We start from the raw sequence: 22,641 nt of genomic DNA, 5'->3' as shown, positions 1-22,641 counted from the left end.
ATTAAAACCAGAAACAAGCATGCAGCTAGTCTTGTCAGATCAGACTTATAAGTCTGAACCACTGAAACACCTGATCTGCTGCATGCTTGTTCAGGGGCTATGGCTAATAGTATTAGAGGCAGAGGATCAGCAGGGCTGCCAGGCAACTGGTATTGTCTAAAAGGAAATAAACATGACAGCCTCCATATAGCTCTCTCTTCAGTTCCCCTTTAAAACCAACATTTTTTATAACACACCAGCACACATACTTTATGGAGACATCTCAACAAGCTGTTGAGATGTCACATACATATCTGTAGAGATGGGCCGAACCTCCGATTTTAGGTCCACGAACCCCGTTCGCGAACCTTCGCGAAAGGTTCGGTTCGCAGAAAAGTTAGCGAACCGCAATGTACTTCAATGGGGATGCGATCAAGATGGCGCCGGACTCGGACGCCACGGCCACAGGGCTCCGGACTTTTTCTTTATTCTTTCCCTAATCCACCCTTGCTGCATTCACCCGATCTCCCCTATCTATCTGGGGAGCAGGCGGGCATCGCAGGCTGCCGAGCAGAGTGAGGAGGCAGAGGTTTTGGGCAGCCGGAGGGGCAGGAAGAGCACATGCGGCCGAGGAATTGCTCACTGTTTATGCTGCCTCCGAAGCTGCGCTGGAGGGATGCACCGGCGGCGCCGTGTCCTGCCGCTGATGAGGACTTGTCCGGCCTGCCTCACCATCGCCCCATCCCCGGACCAGACACCCGCCTCAGTCCATCGCTTGGGTTGCTCCGGCCCTCCCATGTGGTCCGCCAGGCTGCGCCCGTTGCCTGGGAGCCCAGGACGCCAGAGCGGAGCACGTGGTCATAGAGGAGGCCTGATCTCCGTCGCCACCTCAGCCACTGCAGGAACGGAGCTGCACCATCGCTGATGCCGCCGCCTGCAGCGCTCCAACAGCTGCCACAGAAGAGGAATACCACCGCTCTTCCGGATGGTGCTTCAGCTGCCTGCTGCACCCTGCTTTGCCATCAGCCTGGCCGCAACAACTGGGGAGGGCTCACCATCGGCTGGCCACCTTCGATCTCCACCACCGGCCTCCAGCCTGCTCGGCCACCCACGTGGAGCTCCTATCCTCCAGGCCCTTCAGATTGCCAGTGTGCCTCGCAGCCTGCCTCCATCTGAAGCACCCCAGGCCGGCATCGCTCCCAGGGCCCCCTGAAACACCTCAGGCTGGAATCACCAGACCCCCCTGGTCACACCTGGGGTGACGGAGATGGTTCTGCTCCCCTCACAGTGAAGCTGGCTGCCGCATCTGTCCTGCCACCACTAAAGGTAGACCTCCCTGGCCTGTCCACCACTGCTGCCCAGCCGGGGTGCCCCCGGGCCCCACATCCACCACCCAGGGGTGCCCCCGGGTGCACCCTGGCCCCACAGGGCCCCCACTGTGTCTGCGCCCTCATTGCCCAGCCGGGCGGACTCAAAATCGGGAGTGCTGCACCTCAGGCAACCTAGTCCGAGTGAACTCTGCTGTCTGCCTCCATCATGATGCCCCTCAGCTTTCTCAGTTGCTTTCTCAGTTTCCTTCTCTCTACTTTCGTGGACAAATCGGAGCACCTGTCTTGTTGGGAGCGTGTCGCTGTGTAGCGTCCAGTGCCGAAAATGGCAGCGCTCATATCAGCACTCAGGCTGCTCCTCCAGTCCCACTCTTTTTTGTTCCTGCTATCAATGTATGCTTTGCTATGTTTGTATTACGTTAACTGTAGGTGTATGCTGTAATGCTCTGTACTGCTTTTTATTTTTGCTTTTATTGTTTATACGTATGACCCATGCTTGACTGCATGTGATGTGCCTGTATGTGCCAAAACCAATTCCGGGTACAATCCACCGTTGTACTTGGCGATAATAAATTCTGATTCTGATTCTGATGCGAACTTTGAAAAATAGAAAAAATTATGCTGGCCACAAAAGTGATGGAAAAGATGTTTCAAGGGGTCTAACACCTGGAGGGGGGCATGGCGGAGTGGGATACATGCCCAAAGTCCCGGGGGAAAATCTGGATGTGACACAAAGCAGCGTTTTAAGGGCAGAAATCACATTGAATGCTAAATTGCAGGCCTAAAGTGCTTTAAAACATATTGCATGTGTATACATCAATCTGGGAGTGTAATTAGAGTTCTGCTTCACACTGAGACACCAAACTCACTGTGTAACGCACCGCAAACAGCTGTTTGCGTAGTGACGGCCGTGCTGGACTGATGCGCAACATGGCCAGAGTGCAGGCCGTGGCAGTTTTCCAGCCCATATGGTCACCGGGCTGTGGTAGCTCAATGATAGAACAACAGTGACTGTCCAGCTGATCAAATTTGGTCTGTCCACAATGAAGCAACGACCGTATTATCTTCTTGTATGTAGGTAGGCATAGGTAGGAGTCCCAGTATAGGTAGGTAGGCATAGGTAGGTGCCTCAGTAGTTAGCTAGGCATAGGTAGGAGTCCCAGTATAGGTAGGTAGGCATAGGTAGGAGTCCCAGTATAAGTAGGTAGGCATAGGTAGGTGCCTCAGTAGTTAGCTAGGCATAGGTAGGAGTCCCAGTATAGGTAGGTAGGCATAGGTAGGAGACCCAGTATAAGTAGGTAGGCATAGGTAGGTGTCCCAGTAGTTAGCTAGACATAGGTAGGAGACCCAGTAGTTAGCTAGGCATAGGTAGGAGACCCAGTATAGGTAGGTAGGCATAGGTAGGTCCCCTAGTATAGGTAGGTAGGTGTCCCCATATAGGTAAGTAGGTGCCCCAGTAGTTAGGTAGGCATAGGTAGGTGTCCCAGTATAGATAGTTAGGCAGGGCCTGGCTGGCACAGTAATAGCAATTACGAAGGTCCAGCTGCAACAGATAGGGCTGTATAATGTCAGTGAGCAACACACACACACAAAAACACATCTGGAAAACATTAGCTCTCAAAAGAGCTGTTGAGGGGTGCTATTTTAGCAATAACAATCAGCCAGGAGCAAGCCAAGAGCCTAACTAATCTTTCCCAAGGATAACAAGTCTGCAGCAACTGTCCCTAGTCTGTCTCTAGCAGGCACACGAGCGAGTGTAATGGCCGGCAAGCCTGCCTTATATAAGTGGGGGTTGGGCTCCAGGGCTTAGTGTAGCCTGAATGGCTACAATGTGCCTGCTGACTGTGATGCAGAGGGTCAAAGTTAACCCTCATAGTGCATTATGGGGTGAATCGAACTTCCGCAAAAGTTCCCCTGGTCCAGGCGAATGCAAACCACCAAAGTTCGCCTGGAACCGTTCGCCGGCGAACCGTTCGGCCCATCTCTACATATCTGTAATACCATTCCAAAGTCATCTCAGGACTGTAGAGTAGGAGTGGGTCGATCCATGAAAAGGCGCTGCTATAGCAGTGCGAGTTAAAAAGCAACTTCAGAGCACAATACACGCTGCACGTGGTCGTACTGCATAGCGCACATTCCTTACTTACACTCTCTGTTTACTTAGTTACATGCGCTCCTCTTATTGCCGCCTGCTATGAAGTATCGCGACCGCAATACTTCACTAACCTGGCCACTACTTCATAAATTAACATAGTACCTGCCTCGCTTGTGAAGTATCGCAATCATGATACTTAAAGCACAGCAATAAGATGAGCATGCGTAACTAAGTAAACACTACGGTCCTAAGTGACTAAGGAACGCACGCTACCCAGCGAGTAGCGTGTGTTGCGCTCGGATGTTGTTTTTAACTCACACTGCCGCAGCAGTGGCTTTTCATGAATCAACCCCATAGTGAGGAGGAATGTCCATGCTCACTGGGTTTCCTTCTGTTCATTACAACCTCTTGTAGCCGATGTGTAGTGCTGGTATTGAAAGGAGTGGTTGCTATTTAAGTTCATGTCACGGCCTTGTCAGATATCAGATGCTTTAGACTACTTAATTTCCTGGTGCCATTAAATGGTTAACAAAAGACACACACACACACACAGAAGTTATGAGCCCAAAATCGTTCTGTATTATGAGTTCCAGACTTCCTTATATGCTACAGAATGCAGAATTTGCTCATGCGCAGTATATCATCATATGTCACCATAATTACAGAAAGTCATGTGATTTACAAGATATAGCACAGTTCAATGATCACGGGGAAATATGTTATTTATGACCTTCCAGGTGTCCCCATTTGGGGCACTTAGGGGTTTTGCCCAGCAAGAAGAATTTGACTATTCTCTACTTCATGCAGCCAGCTCTTCCTGCACAGATGTGTGTGGGTGGCTGATTGTTCTATAGACATTTTAATATCACTCTAATATCACATTGATCAGATACATGTATACTTGTATATGAAATTGATCTATATACTAATATATATATACATATATACCTACATATCCTTTCAGGTATAGCTTGGGGCTCCGGCTAGAACAAAATGATCCTCTCCTCACAAGCCTCATTCAGTTTGATATTCTTCTTAGTAATAAAGTAGTTTTCTTCATTATATCTAGAAGTTTTGAATAAGGATGATACCATTTATTGGCTAACTTAGAGGTAAATAAAAAGTAAGCTTTTGGCTAATAAGTCTTCTTCAGACTTTGTTTCTGTATATTAACAAGATTTAAAAACACACAGTTTATATACATTGGACATTCGGAGGAGAAACATTCTTTTAAAAACATAAATGTCATAAGATGCCTTAATTACAACTTTAGGCATCTAGTGACAATTATTGATGTTTTCAAAAGAATGTCTCTCCTCCAAATGTCCAATGTACCTCATATACTCGTGTATAAGCATATACAAGAATGTGCCCGAAAGTTACCCCCTCGGCTTAGATGCAAGTCAGTGGAGCAGAATGGATGGTAGAGCAGGTTTTGCTGGCAGAAGAGCGTAAGTATCAGACACTAGTGATCTCTTGCCAGCTGGCTCCCTGCTGTGTCTGTGCCCCCATCCCCTGCAACATGGTGTGCAGAGTGTGCTGCTCAAGACTACCTGTGTCTGCTGGCTTGTGGAGCAGAGTGTGCAAGCAACATGTCAGCAACGCAATGATCAGGGATTCTTCCTGTATGGCAATCGCTCTGTCTCATATCTATAATGCCATCTACTGCCATCTTGAGACACAGCTATATCATCCTTAGGGCACATGGCTATGGGGAGGGGGGCTGACTTGTACTGGCGCACATCTGGCTACTGTGGAGGGGGCTATACTGGGGACAAGGCTTATTCATGAGTCAAACACTGAGGGAAAAAAAGGTTACCTCGGCTTATAGGTGCGTCAGCTTATATGCAAATATATAAGGTATAAAAGCTTTGTGTTTTTAACCACCTTAGCGGTATAAACGAGCTCAGCTCGTCCATTACCGCCAGAGGGTGCCGCTCAGGCCCTGCTGGGCCGATTTTGACCAAATAAAAAGCAGCACACGCAGCCGGCACTTTGCCAGCCGCGTGTGCTGCCTGATCCGCCGCGAGCAGCGGCGAAAGAGGGTCCCCCCAGCCGCCTGAGCCCTGCGCAGCCGGACGTTTTCGCGCGAATTTTCGCATTGCGCGCGTTCACGAATTTCCGCGCAAAACGATAACGTTTTCGCGCGCAAATAGTTCCGGCCAGCGCTAAGGGCTGGATCGGAGGCGGCTGACGTCAGGACGTCGGCTGACGTCCATGACGTCACTCCGCTCGTCGCCATGGCGACGAAGTAAGCAAAACACGGAAGGCCGCTCATTGCGGCCTTCCGTGTTACTTTTGGCCGCCGGAGGCGATCAGAAGAACGCCTCCGGAGCGCCATCTAGTGGGCTTTCATGCAGCCAACTTTTAGTTGGCTGCATGAAATAGTTTTTTTTTAATTTAAAAAAAACCCTCCCGCAGCCGCCCTGGCGATCTTAATAGAACGCCAGGGTGGTTAAATCTTGTTAATGCATAGAAACAGTCTGAAGAAGACTTATTAGCCAAAAGCTTACTTTGTATTTACCTCTAAGTTAGCCAATAAATAGTATCATGCTGATTCAAAACGTCTTGCTTTTACTGATGGCTAACATGGTACAACACTCTACTGCTTCATTATATCTGGCAATTTTCTTTTTTAGGTTCGGAGAACCAGAAGAGTGTGCTGGCATTGCTTCATTTTTATGCTCAGAAGATGCATCTTACATCAATGGGGAAAATATTGCAGTCACTGGAGGAATGCATGGCAAGCTTTAGATCATCAATCAAGACTGAGAAAATTCCCATTTTAAAAAATATTTCTCATATTTTTTTCATTTGCTGCACCTGCTGCAAATGATAAATAATGTGTGTGTAAACATGGTCTAATGTGTCTTTTTGTTTGCTTTTATCTGGATGATCTTATTGTATGGACTTAAGGAGGTGTGTGGATATTGTTTTTTTGGACTGACTGGTGACATTTTTACCAGCACTCCCCTTTCATCCTACTACTGCTGCATATGATGGACAGTTGAGTGACATCATCTACAGTACCTAATGCTAAGGGACAACTGTAGCTTCCTATGACAGGTAAGGGAGAAGTGACAACTGGGCCAGGCAGCACACTTGTGGTGCAGTTTGGTGGGGTTTTGTAGGTTCATGGAGGGGAGGTAGAGGGTGCCAGGGCATCTGTGCCTATAGGCTCCTGTGAGGTAAATCCAGGCCTGTCATCTTCTGTTACTTTTTCCTTTTAATAAATGCATTTTGTTCGATTAACACTATGGGCTTGATTCACAAAAGAGTGCTAACTGTTAGCACGGACGTTTTCGCGCGAATTTTCGCATTGCGCGCGTTCACGAATTTCCACGCAAAACGATAACGTTTTCGCGCGCAAACGCGAATTTTACCGCGAAATCGATATCGTTTATCGAGAAAATTCGCGAGCGCGTGCAATGCGAAAATTCGCTCGAAAACGGCCGTGCTAACAGTTAGCATTCTTTTGTGAATCAAGCCCTATGAGTTTGCTTGTAAAACTTTTTTATACCAAAACGTCAAACATATTAAATGAATTATTAAATATGTAATTTTTAAATCTCTGTAGATAGGAGTGGGGTGACCTTATGATGGGTGGGTTACTCAGCTTTACCGTCTGGTATCAGACCTAGCTCATGGTGTAGCCTTCCATTCTGTCACTTAGAGGAATTTCTTTTAAGGTGTTTGCACATAGCCTTTCCTGATGGACAAAAGGATGCCACTGCTACCCTTCTTTATTTTCACAAACATTACCACTCACTTACCACTCAGACTATTCTGCAAAACAACTTCACAGCTGTGCTCCGTTGTCTTTGGACATATATTTGCATCACTTGTTTGCAAAAAATACATAAACAAGAAGAATTTACACTGGGAGTAGGAAAAAAATAGTACCGTATATACTCGCATATAAGCCGACCCACGTATCAGCCGAGGTACCAACTTTTCCCTCAATAACCAAGAAAAAGTGATTGACTCGTGTGTAAGCCCCCTCCCCAGTATAGCCCCCTCCACAGTAGCCAGATGTGCCCCCACTACAAGTCATTCCTTCTCCCCATAGCCAGATGTGACCCAAGGCTGATACAGCTGTGTCTCAAGATGTCACTAGATGGCGTCATAGATATGAGACAGCAATTGCCACACAGGAAGAATGCTCGATCATTGCACTGCTGACATGCTGCTTGCATGCTCCGCTCCACAAACCAGGGAGCACAGGTAGTCTTGAGAAGCGCACTCTGCACACCATGTTGCAGGGGATGCGGGGCACTGACACAGCAGGGAGCCAGCTGGCAAGAGCAGGTTCACTAGTGCAAGATCCTTATGCTCCGCTACCAGTAACAAAACCTGCTCCACCATCCATTCTGCTCCACTGACTCGCATATAAGCCAAGAGGGTAACTTTTCAGAACATTTTTTGTACTGAAAATTAGGCTTATACGTAAATATATACAGTAAGTAAAAAAAAAAAAAAGGAAGGAAGAGGAAAACACAAGAAAATAAAGAAAAGGAAAGCAAGACAAGGAGAAGATAGTAGAAGAATAAGGAAAGAAATAACAGGAAAAGAAAGTGATCTATCTCCCCCAAAGTCCTCTCCTTTTGCTTCTCTCTCGATGTGTCATGTGAAAATTAGGAAGGGTGAAGAATAAATAAAATGGGTACTTTCTGCATTTATGCCTAATTTTTCCCCATAAAATGACTGTAAAAATAAAATAGTTTTGGGAGAAAAATATTACCCAAAGAAAGACTAGATTGTACGAAGATGGCATAAGTAGTTAAAAAGTTATTGCTGTATAAATACTACACCGCTAAAGTGTCAAAAACAACAGGAATCTTGAAGGGGCGCAATGTGCAAACAGACAAATAAGAAGTACGTTTCTTCCAGAGTAAAATGAGCTATAAATTACTTTTCTCCTATGTTACGGTAACTTACAGCAGGTAGTAGAAATCTGACAGAAGCGACAGGTTTTGGACTAGCCCATCTCCTCATAGGGGATGCTCAGTAAGGCTTTTATTCTTTATAAAGATATTCCCTAAAAAGGATTTAAACAATGATGCTGGCCAGCTTCCCTGCTCACTACACAGTTTTGTGGCTATTGGACAGAACAACTGCCATTCACTAAGTGATTTTGAAAATAAATAAATCCCTGAGAATCCCCCCATGAAGAGATGGACTAGTCCAAAACCTGTCGCTTTTGTCAGATTTCTACTACCTACTGTAAGTGACAGCAACATAGGAGAAAAGTAATTTATGTCACATTTTACTCTGAAAAAAACCAGACTTCTTATTTGTATATGTTTGCACATATTTTACATTAAAATTTTTCGCTATAGTGCCCCTTTAAGGGGTAAAAACCATGGAACGGGAACTGTTTAATGTAGTAGCAGCCGTGCTAGTAAAGTATTGCGGTCACACTACATCACATCTCGGGGAAGTGATAAGGATCAGGTGTAACTTAAGAGCGCATGCTACGTTGCCAACACTGCATGTAGCTTGCGTGTGCCAATTTCGTTCTGTGATGCTTGTTGCGTGTGGAAGATTTGCCTCGCTTTCGTGCATCTACCTGCTAGTCAGCAATCTGCAGCATCAGCTCAGCATGATTGTTAACATGATCTGCTTCTGCTGCAGCAGACAAACACAAACTGTTTCTCATCACAGTCACTGACTCCTGTGACATCACATCGTCGTCACCTCATCTGTCCTGTGCAGGCTAGGTCTGTGGTAATGCTGCTCTTGTGTGTGTGTCAAGGCAGGCTGGCTGCCAGTGCTTGCATCACACACACACACACACACACACACACACACCCACACCTTCGTGGTCCACTCTCAGCTCACTCAGGTCCACCTACCCTCAGTGCCCTGTGTCCACTCTCACTGACTGTGACCCCTGGCTGGCTCACTAGAGTATCTGTGTGCAGCCAGTGATGCAGGGGGAGGAGGAGGTCAGACTGTCAGGGTAGCATAGGCTAGCCAGGCGCTCAAGGCTCAAATGTCTCTGTCACTGTGTGTGGACGCAGCCAGTGACATCACACAGGACAGGGTGTCATTACTGTCAGGGAAGCATAGGCTGGCTGGAGCCTGGTTTGACTTGGGGGGGAGGGAGGGAGTTTAAGGTGGGGCCTGCCGGCCACACGAGGAAATCATATTACCTGTATGGCTGCTGAGTTGAAGGGGTACAGCTTTAAAGGAGGAGCCTGGTGAAGAAGAGCAGTGTTGACTGCTGTATTGGCCAGGGAGGAGGAGGGGGTATCTAGGAAAGCAAAGGCACTGCAGATCACAAGTTTGTGTGCGTGTGTGTGTGTGTGGGGGGGGGGGGGGGTTGCAGAGCCTTGGGAAGATCAATAAACACCCCAAAAAAAATCAAACCATGGTCACATTAGAGCTGGCGGGCAGCTGTGCCTCTTCACCATATGGCGCCCCAGGCGACCACCTGTAGAGACATGGGTGAACCCCCCCGTTTGTAGCTGACTTGTAAGGCCATTCTAAATGCCATTTTATGTGTACACTCAGAACAGTCAAAGATCCGGAACAGAAAGAATGTCGTATACAAGAAATGGTGCAAAAATTCAGGGAGCACAACTATCCAGTTGTGATACTAGAAAGAGCTAGGGCTCAAGTTCATGGGGGACAGAGGAGGAGAGAACAACGTAGAAGGCAGTGTCAGATTCCATTTGTTTCCACTTTATGGGCCGATTCACACTGTGAGAGCTTTTTAAGCGCTAGTGATTTGAAAAGCTCTTGCTAATGCAACGCTATGGGGGAGTTTTACTAAATCACATCGCTCCAGTGAGAACACACACATAGGATAACATTAGCAAGAGCTTTTAAAATCACAACGTGCTCAGAAAAGCTCTTGTAGTGTGAATTAGCTCTTAGTGTAAAAAGCCCTCAGATGGAAAAGATTATTAAAACTCTTTGGTCATTGTTGAGAGATAGGGACGTCGCCAACTGTTCACTGTTCATATTCTTGATCGCTCTGCACATGCGCACTATGTAGTTGTAGCCTTGTGCACATGCACAGAGCACTCCCGGCCATGGGCACATGATCAAGAGCGCGTGCCGCCGGGCCAGCACCTGTGCACTACTGATGGACCTTGCCGACCAGGAAGTAGCCCTGAGGTAGCTCCCTCACTTGAAGATCAGATTGTACGTGTGGATACTGGGCCATCTAGAGCTCACCGATTAGTTATACACATGCCCGTGTAGGCACGTTTCCCTGTAATGCGTCTTTTGCAGTAATGTTGTAAAAGGTACTGAAGTAACACACCCATATTCAGTTTAGGATTAGAGGTAGTTTCACCTGTGACTCACACTAGATTGTCCATCCCCTAAAATGTCATAAAATCCGTAAAGGATATGCAGATCAGGCGGCCCCCTCCTATTTTTTGAGACATGGAGAAGTGGGGATGAAAGAACAAATAATATGAATTAGCTCCATTTATTGAGTTCTGTGTGTTTGTCCAGCCATTTCCTTGTCTGCATGTGGGGTTGGTGTGGCTCTGTAAAACGTAAAGCTATAGGCTTGCTATACACCAGCGGTTCTGGAAGCTAGTCTGGCTTTCAGGGGCATAAAAAGATAATTTGCATATTCAGTAGTGGTGCATTGTGGGTAACCACAAACGGTCACTTAAACCTCAATTATTGTGAAGTCCTTCTGTTTTAAGAAGGCAAATTACACCAAGCATTGCTATTTATTAGGAGGAACTTTCAGTCTCTTTAACCATTTGAGGACTGCAGTGCTAACCCCCCCCCCTAGAGACCAGGCAATTTTTAGTAAAATTGGCCACTGCAGCTTTAAGGCCAAGCTGCAGGGCCGCAAAACACAGCAAACAAGTGACCCCCCCTTTTCTCCCCACCAACAGAGCTCTCTGTTGGTGGGGTCTGATCGCTCCCCCATGTTTATTTATTTTTTAATAAATATTATTGTTTGTGTTTTTAAAAAAAAACACTGTTTCTTTAACTCCCTTACCTCCCTCCCTCCCCACAGCCAGCCAATTACTGCGATCGGCTGTCATAGGCTTCTGCCACTTCCGGTTTCAGCGACAGGAGCCGACAGGCCGGGAAGGCGAGTGATTCTTCGAGTTCCTGGCCACAATAGCGCCCTCTATACTGCTATTGTGGCCAGGAATGCGAAGAATCACTCGCCTTCCAGGCCTGTCGGCTCCTGTCGCTGAAACTGGAAGTTGCTGCCGGCGGGGCCAGGAGCATCGGAGCGAGTCTACGTGGGCACCGGGCAGCTGCAGGGGGCTGTTAGAAGCCTCAGGTGAGTAAAACTCATGTTTCTTAGGGTGGCTTAAGTGTTCCTTTAAGCCCCCTATACTTTCCTAGTGGTTTGGGTCACCCCGAGCTGCTTGGTTACTGTGTTATTTGACAAAGGGGTAATACACAAAACAGTGAGCTGTCACTCTGTGTGCTATATCTGCTACTACTTCTCATGGCAGTTTTTCAAGAACCTTCACTCCTCCCATCGCTCCACTACAGCGGCTCCCCTCTGTGAATCCCTGCCCTAGCTTCCTATCCAGTCCAGAATGAGATTCAAGATACTGTGTCTGGCCTACAAATCTGTCCACAAAACCTGCCCAGCCTACATTGCCAATCTTACCCAGAGGTACACACCTAGCCGCCTCCCTCAGCTCCTCCAATGCACTTCACTTTGTTGTCCCTCGCATCACCTAGTCCCATGCAGGCCTCCAGTACTTCTCAAGAGCTGCTCCAACACTATGGAACTCCCTACATCCACCCCCACTGGGTTTCCTCCTTCAACATATTCAAGAAGGCCCTCAAAACTCACCTTTTTACTCTGGTCTAACCCCCTCACAAGTGCTCTAAACCCTCAGCTGAACTCTGGTCCCATACCTTTCGTGTCCTTACCTCTCCCTCTTGATGGTAAGCCTTCGGCAGGGTCCTTCTCCTTATGTCTCCTACCTGTTCAGGCACCTCCATTACCGTACACCCATCCTATGGATCTGAGTGAAATCTTGACTGAACTCGACTTGCCCAATCTCCACGCTCCCATCCAGTGACTGCCTAAGCATTACCTGGTACTCATACTGTGCTGTGTGATCTGGTTTGCATGTATTCCTGTATTGTCATATTGCTGTATGTCACCCCTAAATATTGTCTGTAACCTTAACTAATGTCCAGCACTGCGTAATATGTTGGCGCTTTATAAATACAATAAATAAATAACTTTAATTCATTAAAGAGCTTTTATTATTGTAGTTCTGGTGCCGACCCTTTCATGGGATTTTGGGGCTTTTTAATAAGACAGATGAAAGTCATACTTGAAAAAAAAATGACGTTCTTGGTTGGAGCCCAGTTTGAATAATAGTACTTGTATGGTTAGTTTGAGTTAGCTACGAGAAACTGCACATATTTCATGTTGTTGAGGGCAAGCTGTGAAGCCGACAGTGGATGTGAGGTCCAGCTTGGCTCCGGGTGGTGGGTGGAAGGTGAAGTTCTGCACCAATGTTGTAAAGAGGAGGAACAGCTTCATTTTAGCCAAGTTCTCCCCGACACAACTTCTTTTGCCTTAGAAAAAAAATAAGTATAGAAATCAGTGTTAAAAACAGAAAAATTGCCTAACACAATATCACAATGTCTCACCTTACCAAGTTCACATCTCTGAAGCTAATATTTGGAAAGCATTTCTTAAAGAGGAGTTGTCAGCCATACGATCTCAGAAATACAACAACACATATATATGTAGAAAGTGCATTGTCTCAGCATGAGAAATACTGGCCAATCGGAGAGGAACAGAGGTGTGGGAGGGAAAGAAGCTTCAACCCATCAGGCTGCATTAGTTAAGTCTGAGGAGAAATAGAGAAGCAAAAAAGGATAGCCCAGCATGCCCTGCAACTTCCTTTTTGTGTACAAAAAATGCGTGTACCAAATAAGAGTCAGGTAAACTGGGAAATGATCATTTATCAACAAGAAAAGTAATAGTAATTTTAACTTTTGGATTGCCTGATTAGCATCCTTATTACTTGTTTACCAGATACAAATAAATAATTGATTTTTCATTTTATGCCCGACAGTTACACTTTAAATCATCTGTCTTTGCTGTTCCTTGAAAACCCCTTTCCAGTATTTTTTCAAATGAACTCCTTTCCGTCCTTCCCTCTCCCCCCATCACCCTCCTACCAAATTTCTGGACTCCTCAAACCCCAAACCATTCATACTTATCCAATGGAAGTCCTCAACTTTGAGGGTCACGTCTCCCACTGAGCAGAATGCCTGGCTTTTCTGTGTATCAACTTCTAGTCTTGATTTCCAGATATCGACCCTATCACTGGGGTCATTCCTCCTTCAATAGGCTCACACTGTGAGGGGGAGGGAGGTGAAATCAAAATCATGATGGTATGACAGAGAATACTTAACCCTTTCCACTCGGAGCCTTTTCCTAAAGGCAGTAGTTTCTGCTCAGAGTTTGTTTGTTTTTTACAGAAATGCACTCTCCCACTTACTCTCTCTCCCAGTGTAACATGGAACGTAACACAGTAACATGGTATGTCTTATTTTAAAGAACACATTATACCGTTTAATTTAATACCTTAATTGGACAGTTTGGTATCTTCTGTTAGCTGGTAGCAGAGAAGTTGGCCAAGGTATGGTAAATTTTACAGCAATTTCCTAGGTGTAATCCTGGCTTGCGTGAGCAAGTTTCGCAATAATAGGTGGTTTTACGCCTGCCACCTGGTGTCTTCCTGTCACTGCACACTGTGCAATCATTGATATTTCCATTGGGCAATAAAGCAACAAAATGCTGGCTACCATTTAGACGTTCCTCCACGTCCAATGAAGAAGGGCGGCCATATCTCCGCTGAGGCCTAGAGGCTTGTTGTTCGCTAACCAGCTCAAGAATTAGGTTCTTGCGGTAGCTGATATGATCCTTTGGTTCATCCGGATGCAACTGGTTGAAAATTATGAAGCTATTCACTACTGCCAGCTCCAACAAACAAAAAAAGGTCTTCCTCCACCACTTCAGTGACTTTGGGCTTGATTCACAAAAGAGTGCTAACTGTTAGCACGGCCGTTTTCGCGCAAATTTTCGCATTACGCGCGATCGCGAATTTTCATGCACAAATGCGAATTTTCCCGCGAAATCGATATCGGTTTCGCGCGTAAATTCGCTTTTGCGTGCAAAAACGTTATCGTTTTGCGCGAAAATTCGCGATCGCGCACAATGCGAAAATTTGCGTGAAAATGGCCGTGCTAACAGTTAGCACTCTTTTGTGAATCAAGCCCTTTCTGTTGAAAGAATAACTACTGGCATAATGATCAAATCAGTAAACCGCTCCCATGTGTTTAGTATATTCTACGACTGCTGTGGGTTTAGTATATTCTAAGACTCTACCTTTCCTTCTTCTCTGCTGTGTAGTTGTAGTAGCAGGGTAGAAAGTGCTAAGCATGTATATAATACGCTTATCCTTCCATGCCAATACCATTTCTTCACTGTCAATTTTCCAAGCATGAACTTCAGAACTCTTCAATTTCATTTTTTTTTTTATGGTAGACCTTTACGATTGTGCATGACCGTTCCAGTTATGTGATTTTTTTTTCTTTTAGTAACTCTTGTGCCAATATGTGACTGGTATAAAATCGATCTGTAAATAAATATTACCCATGTCCAGGGGTGGCTTGTTTCAGATTTGTACAAAGATGAAGGCCAATGCGAGCTGAAACCGGCAAGTCTGGCCTTGGCAAGCTTTCCTTAGATTCAGATCCATAATACGGTTCAAATGCAAAAAGGTATCCAATCTCACAATCAGCCATAGAAAACACGCATAGCCCCCACTTGCTTGGTTTCTGAGGATTGTAGTGTACATCTTGTACTTTGATCTTCCTTTGAAACTATTGTGCTTTCATCAATTACTACATTCCTGTGGGGTACAAACAGACTTCTGCATATTTCTTTCATATGCTCAGTCAAGTTCCTGACCTTCCAACCCCTAGTTTGAGGGCCTTCATGACCACTGATGGGTGGAGATACATGTAGCATTCAATGGATCTGACTAAATCGCTCGCGAGAAAAGACATCTCCAAAAAAGGGGGTGTAATTGATCCACCGCCTGACCGTGGTACTCTGCTGCTAGCCACCTTGCTCTCTGTACACGTTTACATTGTGGATGGTGGCTATGGACTTGGGCAGCATTGGAGACAGAGGGGAAAGGGAAGCTTCTGCACTGGAGATAAGCTGAGAAATGAAAGACACTGATGGCTGCTGCACAGTGGTGGACACAGCCAGCAGTGGGCCCCTGTGCAAAATTGCAATTGTGGGCCCCTATGACCTGCGCCGCAGCAAAAAATCGGCGTGGCTATAACCTGGGTGTGGATAGAACAAAAAATGGGGGTGGCAATGACCGGATGAGGGCGGAGCTAACTGTAATTTAAAGTGATCCCGGGGTGAGAGTGATATGGAGGCTGCCATATTTATTTCCTTTTAAACAATACTAGTTGCCTGGCGGCCCTGCTGATCTATTTGGCTGCAGTAATAAACTGAATTACACCAGCATTAAGCATGCAGCTAATCTTCTCAGTTCTGACAATATTGTCAGAAACCCCTGACCTGCTGCATGCTTGTTCAGGGTCTATGGTTGAAAGAATAAGAGGCAGAGGACCAGCACGGCAGCCAGGCAACTGGTATTGCTTAAAAGGAGAGAAATATGGCAGCCTCAATATTATTCTCACCTCAGGTTCCCTTGAAAAGTGCAACGCAAAGACAGTGGGCCCAAGTTTTGGTGACCTTTTCCCCAGAAAATTCACATAATTGTGCAGGTTTTCTCAAGAAAATACACATAATGTGAGCAGATTTGCCCAGAAAATACATTCAATCATGTCGGCAGATTTGCCCAGAAAGTACATTCAATCATGTCGGCAGATATGCCCAGAAAATACATTCAATCATGTCGGCAGATATGCCCAGAAAATACATTCAATCATGTCGGCAGATATGCCCAGAAAATACATTCAATCATGTCGGCAGATATGCCCAGAAAATACATTCAATCATGTCGGCAGATATGCCCAGAAAATACATTCAATCATGTCGGCAGATATGCCCAGAAAATACGCGCAATCATGCCGGCAGATATGCCCAGAAAATACGTGCAATCATGTCGGCAGATATGCCCAGAAAATGGGTGGTTGGGTAGGTAGCCGGGTGGGTGGGTAGGTAGCCGGGTGAGTAGGTAGGTAGCCTGGTGGGTGGGTAGGTAGGTAGCCTGGTGGGTCTTTAGGTAGGTAGCCTGGTGGGTGGGTGGGTAGGTAGGTAGCCTGGTGGGTCTTTAGGTAGGTAGCCTGGTGGGTGGGTGGGTGGGTAGGTAGTCTGGTGGGTGGGTAGGTAGGTAGCCGGGTGGGTGGATGGCTACCCGGGTGGTTAGGTAGCCTGGTGGGTGGGTTGGTAACTAGCCCGGTAGGTAGATAGGTAGCCGGGTGGGTGGGTGGTTAGGTAGGTAGCCGGGTGGGAGGGTAGGTAGCCGGGTGGTTAGGTAGTCCGGTGGGTGGGTGGGTAGCCAGGTGGTAGGTAGGTAGCCTGGTGGGTATTTAGGTAGGTAGCCTGGTGGCTGGGTAGGTAGCCGGGTGGGTGGGTAGGTAGGTAGCCGGGTGGGTAGGTAGGTAGCCGGGTGGGTGGGTAGGTAGCCTGGTGGGTTGGTAGGTAGCCGGGTGGGTAGGTAGGTAGCCGGGTGGGTAGGTAGGTAGCCTGGTGGGTATGTAGGTAGCCTGGTGGGTGGGTAGGTAGCCGGGTGGGTAGGTAGCCGGGTGGGTGGTTAGGTGGGTGGGTGGGTAGGTAGGTAGCCGGGTGGGTAGGTAGGTAGCCAGGTGGGTGGGTAGGTAGCCGGGTGGGTAGGTAGGTAGCCTGGTTTGGGTAGGTAGCCGGGTGGGTAGGTAGCCGGGTGGGTGGGTGAGTAGGTAGGTAGCTGGGTGGGTGGGTAGCTATCCAGGTGGGGGGCCCGACTCCTATCCTCCCCCCTCACCTCGAGGGCCCCCCTCCCGGTATGCGCGGCGGGAGAGCGGCAAATACAGGCAGTCTCCGGGGCTCCAGCAGGCGCTAGAGGCTCAGCCGCTTGGTATCCGATGTCTCCAACTCTGTATACTGCTCGCTACTTCCTAGTTTAGTAGCGAGCAGTATACAGAGTTGGAGACATCGGAGACCAAGCGGCTGAGCCTCTAGCGCCTGCTGGAGCCCCGGAGACTTCCTGTATTTGCCGCTCTCCCGCCGCGCATACCGGGAGGTGGGCCCCCCGTGGTGAGGGGGGAGGATAGGAGTCGGGGCCCCCCAGGAAAAAAAAAATAATAAAAAAAAACAGCAATACTTAATGGGCCCCTGAAGCAACGGAACTTCAGGGGCCCTCGTGCGGTGGCACGGCCTGCACGGCCGTATGTCCGCCACTGCTGCTGCGGAGTGAAGGCGAGCTGGCTACCTATACTGAAAGAAGGAAAGTGGGAAAAGGAGGGATTAAGGGAGTCATCTGGCTACCTATACTGGATTGAAAGGGGGTGGGGTCATCTGGCTACCTATACTATAGGGAAGGGGGAGGGGTCTTCTGGCTACCTATACTGGAGGGGGGCCGCTGGTGACAGCGGCCTTGGGCTGTAAAGATGATGGGCTGATAGATAGTGTGCTGGTTTGCTTGCAATAGTTAGAAGAGTATAGTAGATCTACAAAGCCCAGCAATTGACTGTGGACTGTATGCAGTGTGTGCAACCCACACAGACAGATATCAATAACAGATACAGTAGCAAGCTAAGCACAGCTTATGATAGACAGTGTGTTGGCTTGCTTGCAACATAGATAGAAGAGTATAGTAGAACTACACAGCTCAGCAATGACTGTGGCCTGTATGCAGTGTGACCAGACACACACACACACACACACCTTCAAAAGGGCTTTTGTTTTGGGGTGCTTTCAGCAACAAACAGAAGTGCCTAGCTAACTGTCCCTGTCCCTGCAGCAATGTCTCTCCCTTCTACTCACGACAGCAGCAGCACCTGAGAACTGAGACTTCATATAGGGGTGTGGGGGTCCGTGGGTTAGTGAAACTTGATTGGCTGCCATGTGTCTGCTGACTGTGTTATAGGGGGTCAAAGTTTAGGCCAATGACGAGGTATAGGGGGCGGATCGAACTGCCCTATCTGTTCGCTACCCTCCGTGGACTCGAACAGCTGATGTTCGCAGGAAACTGTCCGCCGGCGAACCGTTCGGGCCATATCTATAAACCACACCTAGAACAAAGCCCTTTGTCCGATATTTCATGTACTAGATAAAGTTCCCACTCCCTCACCCTTACACAGTACTATTAGTCAAACGAGAGTTCAACATTTCTTACCTTTTTGATATTTTTTTCAATTTCTAGGTGTAATATGAAAAAGCAACTTCTGAGACGAAACTCAAGTGAAAAGTTTGTTGAAGCATGGGTATTGAGACAGATTTATCATAACAAGGAAAGTTGGTGCAAAACTGGTGCAAACAGAGCAGATGTACGATCAAACACACAGCAAAAAAGAGGCGCCCATTTAGAGAAAAATTAGGTTAAAAACCAATGAAATGTAAAGAAATGAGGCGCTCGATACTATTGGCTACTACTACTTAGGCAGTTTTTATTGGCCCGAGGAAGCGGGATTTCACCCATGAAATGCATTGCCTGTGCATAATAACCCTTGTTTGTCGCATACAACTGTCGTTATTGAGGTAAGTCACTTCATTTATTTACATTTTATTGTTTTTTATCCTCCCTAGCGTTCTGGACGAGCTAGGCTCGTCCAGAGACGCTAGAGGGCACCGCTCAGACCCCGCTTGGCCGATTTGAATATTTTTTTTTTCAATACACGCAGCAAGCACTTTGCTTGCTGCGTGCCTTACCCGATCGCCGCCGCTCGCCTTTGATCCGCCGCGATACAGGGTCCCCCCAGCCGAAACCCTGAGCGCTGCCTGGCCAATCAGTGCCAGGCAGCGCTGAGGGGTGGATCGACGTTTGTCGACATGGTGACGGGGAAGCCCTCAAGGAAATCCCGTTCAGAACGGGATTTCCGGACGGGCCATTACGCCGGTGGCAATCGAAGGGCAGGGAGGGACGCCGCAGGGAGGGGGAAATCATGTAGCTAGTGCTAGGCTATCTACATGAAAAAAAATGTGCAAATGTTCACAATGTGCAGGGCCGCGGGAATCAGAACGCCAGGCAGGTAATTTTATTCTATCTGGGCGCCTCTTTATCCCTGCTGTGTGCTTGATACCACAAACCCCTGTCGAGAGTGGAGGGGCTACCTCTGATTACGCATTGCAATACTAAGTGTTTTTTTGATCAAGAGAGCTACTGCATCCAGTCCCGATGGGAAACCCGGAGTGGAGTCAGGTTGATTGTCTCCACCTGTCTCAAGTGGTCGGTTGCGCCATTGCAACCCACCTGAGTAGTTCTTATTTAGTCTCAATACCATATTTGAGCTACAAACATGCTACAGTACCTGGGCTCCCATTGTCTCTGTGTCATTTTTTCTCTCTAGGATGTTCGGACACCCCACCCCCCTCACAGATGTATAATCAAGGGTCAGACGATGAGCAGGTGCTCCATTTATGCACCTGTTTTGCGTAGTGATGATTGTAATCAGAAAAATTACGATATTGCAAAATTTCACGTAAATACGTAATTACAATTTGCAAACTAAATTGATTTTGTAGCCATTCGTAATTTCACATAAAAATTTGCATAATTTTCGGGAAATTTCGCATAATTTTGTGCTGATTTTGGAGGTTAATAGCAAAGCCACCATACATGCTATTGCTACCAAATTGCTACCTATAATAAATGGAGTAGTGGGTACAAGAAAAAAAAAGAATTTTCCAAATAGACTATATAGTTTTTGAGAAAATCGATTTAAAAAATGCAAAGAAAAAATGGGTTTTCAACTTGGAAAAATGACAGTTTAAAAAAACATTTTTCTTTGCATTTTTAAAATCGATTTTCTCAAAAACTACAGGGTCTTTTTGAAAAATTATTTTTTTGACTTGTACCCACTATTCTCCTTAACATATGTACCAATTTTGGTAACAATACCATGTATGGGAGCTTTGCTATTAACTGCCAAAGTCGGCACAACATTTTTTAAATTTGCGCAAAAATTACGTGAAAAATTATGTGAAATTATGAAATATTACTATTACATTCGAAATCAATTATGATTTTCCCTAAATTTTGCATTACGATTACGATGCGAAAATGCGAATTTCGATGCGAAATTTCGCACATGTGAACTTTCGGCCCATCACTGGTTTTGTGTTCATTTTCATAATTCTTCTTGACCCAGTTTTGATAAGTCTTCCTTAGCATTCCTCATTGGTCCTCTCTGCTAACGTGGTTTTGATTTTGTTTTTTTGTTATGATAGTAAGGGTTGGATAAGGTGCTGCTTTTGGAATTACTCACCAGAAGAAAATGGTAGAAATGCTTCATTCTTAACAAAGTTTCCATCTGAATCCAGAAAGTGCTGAGGGTAAAACTCATCTGGCTTCTCAAAGTATTCCTTGTCTCGAAGGACTGAATGAAGTAGTGGCAAGATATAAGTGCCCTAGAGAGGACAAAAGGTGACTTGTTAGAACGTTTTACTAAAATGTATTAGTTGTCAGAGCTCTTGAAGTGGTCTGAAACTCAATGTTTTCTCTTTCCTCTAAAAGATTATTTACAGGGGACAAAGTACGTTGAATCAACGACCAGCAGGTGGTGCTACTGTTCTGACTGGACGTTGATTCAACGTCCGCGCTAACGAACTGTCCCGACGCAATCATGCGCACCGGAGAGGGGAGATTAAGCTGTCATATGACAGCTGGCATCTCCCCTCAGTGATCAGCAGCCATCACGTATGGCTGCTGCAGTGAAAAGCTCCTTCAGCTAATGATCTGCCTCAGAAAAGGTGATAACATTATCTTTTGTTTACCTTCCTCTGTTGCTACAATTAGTTACAGCCAGTCATGTGTTGAAATGGAACTGTACTGAGCTGACAAGGAGAAACATATGAGAAATGATCACTAGATAGCTGCTGTATTTATATATTAGATGCAATGAATACAATGCAATGGCAGCTTTCAGAGCAGATAAACTGTACTTTTGTTACTTGTAATTTGCAAATGGACAATATTACTTATGCACAAAAGCAAATATGGTAACTGTATGGGTAATAAAAAGTAGGAAAACACATTTTTATTGAATGTTATGCCAGAGTTTTATTCCACTTTAAAGCAAGAGTAAAACTTCTAAAACAATAGAGTAGAGGTAAGCCTCTGGATAGACCACAGACTTCCTGATCCATCCACGAGCCCACAGATGCTGTGCAGGGTCACGCGTATGAAAATAGGGGCGCAAGGAAAATGGATGCAAGGTGAAGCCGATATAAGTGTAAATGATAAATACCCTGAATTGGGCGCTGTAAGAAAACGATAAATATTTACTGTGGTAATAATGATAGTAAAACATTAGTAATTGTTACCAATATTTTACTACGGATTAACCTAACCCTACTCTCACACAGAACCCTTTCACCTCTGAAGCCTAACCCTAAAACTCCCTTCCTGATGCCTAACCCTAAAACCCTCCTTCCTGACGCCGAAACCCTAAAACCCCCCTTCCTGATGCCTAACCACGCCGGTCCTCAACGATCCATCCATCTGTCCCGTCTCCCCCTGCAGCTCAGTTTTGTTTCTGCTGACTGGGAGTCGGCGAGCCACTGCGCATACATGGCCCTGGCAACATGTATCCTTGTTCACGTTCCGTCCGCAAGAGCGTTCTGCGCCTGCGCTGAGGATCATTAAGGAGCGGCGCGGGCACAGGATGGCTGCACGGGGCTGGTAGAAGCCCCAGGTAAGTAAAACTCTTTATATTTAGTACAGTTAAGGTTCCCTTTAAAACCCCCTTCCTGACAACCAACCTTAAACCCCTCTTCCTGACCTTATAATTAGTGGTGTTAGAATGCCCCCGATCATGAATTCAAGTAAATCCGGCCACGGCAAATAGGACACCAGAACTTGCTATACTAAAATTTCTGAAGATGTGGGATCTAGTGGTGCTCAGATACCTCTGATCACGGATTCGAGTAAATCCAGCCACGACAGATCGTGATCCGGATTTGATGCAGACTTCCGAATTCGACACAGATTTTTAAATTATTATTATATGTTTATATAGCACTGACATCTTCTCTGTTGCACTTTACAGAGTACCTTGTTATGTCACTGGCTGTCCTCAGAG

General features: G+C 46.4%; 2 protein-coding genes across 15 annotated transcripts in view; one reads left to right on the top strand and one right to left on the bottom strand.

Moving 5' to 3' along the window:
* The window catches only part of LOC137571267 (dehydrogenase/reductase SDR family member 4-like), an 80,208-nt gene extending 73,554 nt beyond the window's left edge, over nt 1-6,654 (top strand). For all 4 annotated transcript variants that reach the window (XM_068280149.1, XM_068280148.1, XM_068280151.1 and 1 more), the window contains exon 9: nt 6,042-6,654. In XM_068280149.1, coding sequence (XP_068136250.1) covers nt 6,042-6,156 — 115 coding nt within the window. In that variant the 3' untranslated portion in view covers nt 6,157-6,654. The remainder of the gene's footprint in view (nt 1-6,041) is intronic.
* Nucleotides 6,655-12,618: 5,964 nt separating this feature from the next.
* LOC137570374 (cytochrome P450 2K6-like) overlaps nt 12,619-22,641 on the bottom strand; it is a 131,927-nt gene continuing 121,904 nt past the window's right edge. For all 11 annotated transcript variants that reach the window (XM_068279038.1, XM_068279037.1, XM_068279043.1 and 8 more), the window contains 2 exons: nt 20,827-20,968; nt 12,619-12,939 (listed from right to left, as the gene is read on the bottom strand). In XM_068279038.1, the coding sequence (XP_068135139.1) occupies nt 12,761-12,939; nt 20,827-20,968 (321 nt within the window). In that variant the 3' untranslated portion in view covers nt 12,619-12,760. The remainder of the gene's footprint in view (nt 12,940-20,826; nt 20,969-22,641) is intronic.

This window comes from Hyperolius riggenbachi, chromosome 4 (assembly GCF_040937935.1).
Source record: "Hyperolius riggenbachi isolate aHypRig1 chromosome 4, aHypRig1.pri, whole genome shotgun sequence".
In the NCBI taxonomy this organism is placed as follows: Eukaryota; Metazoa; Chordata; class Amphibia; order Anura; family Hyperoliidae; genus Hyperolius; species Hyperolius riggenbachi.
Note: the sequence above shows the minus strand (reverse complement) of the source record. Positions and strands in the feature narration are given on the sequence as shown.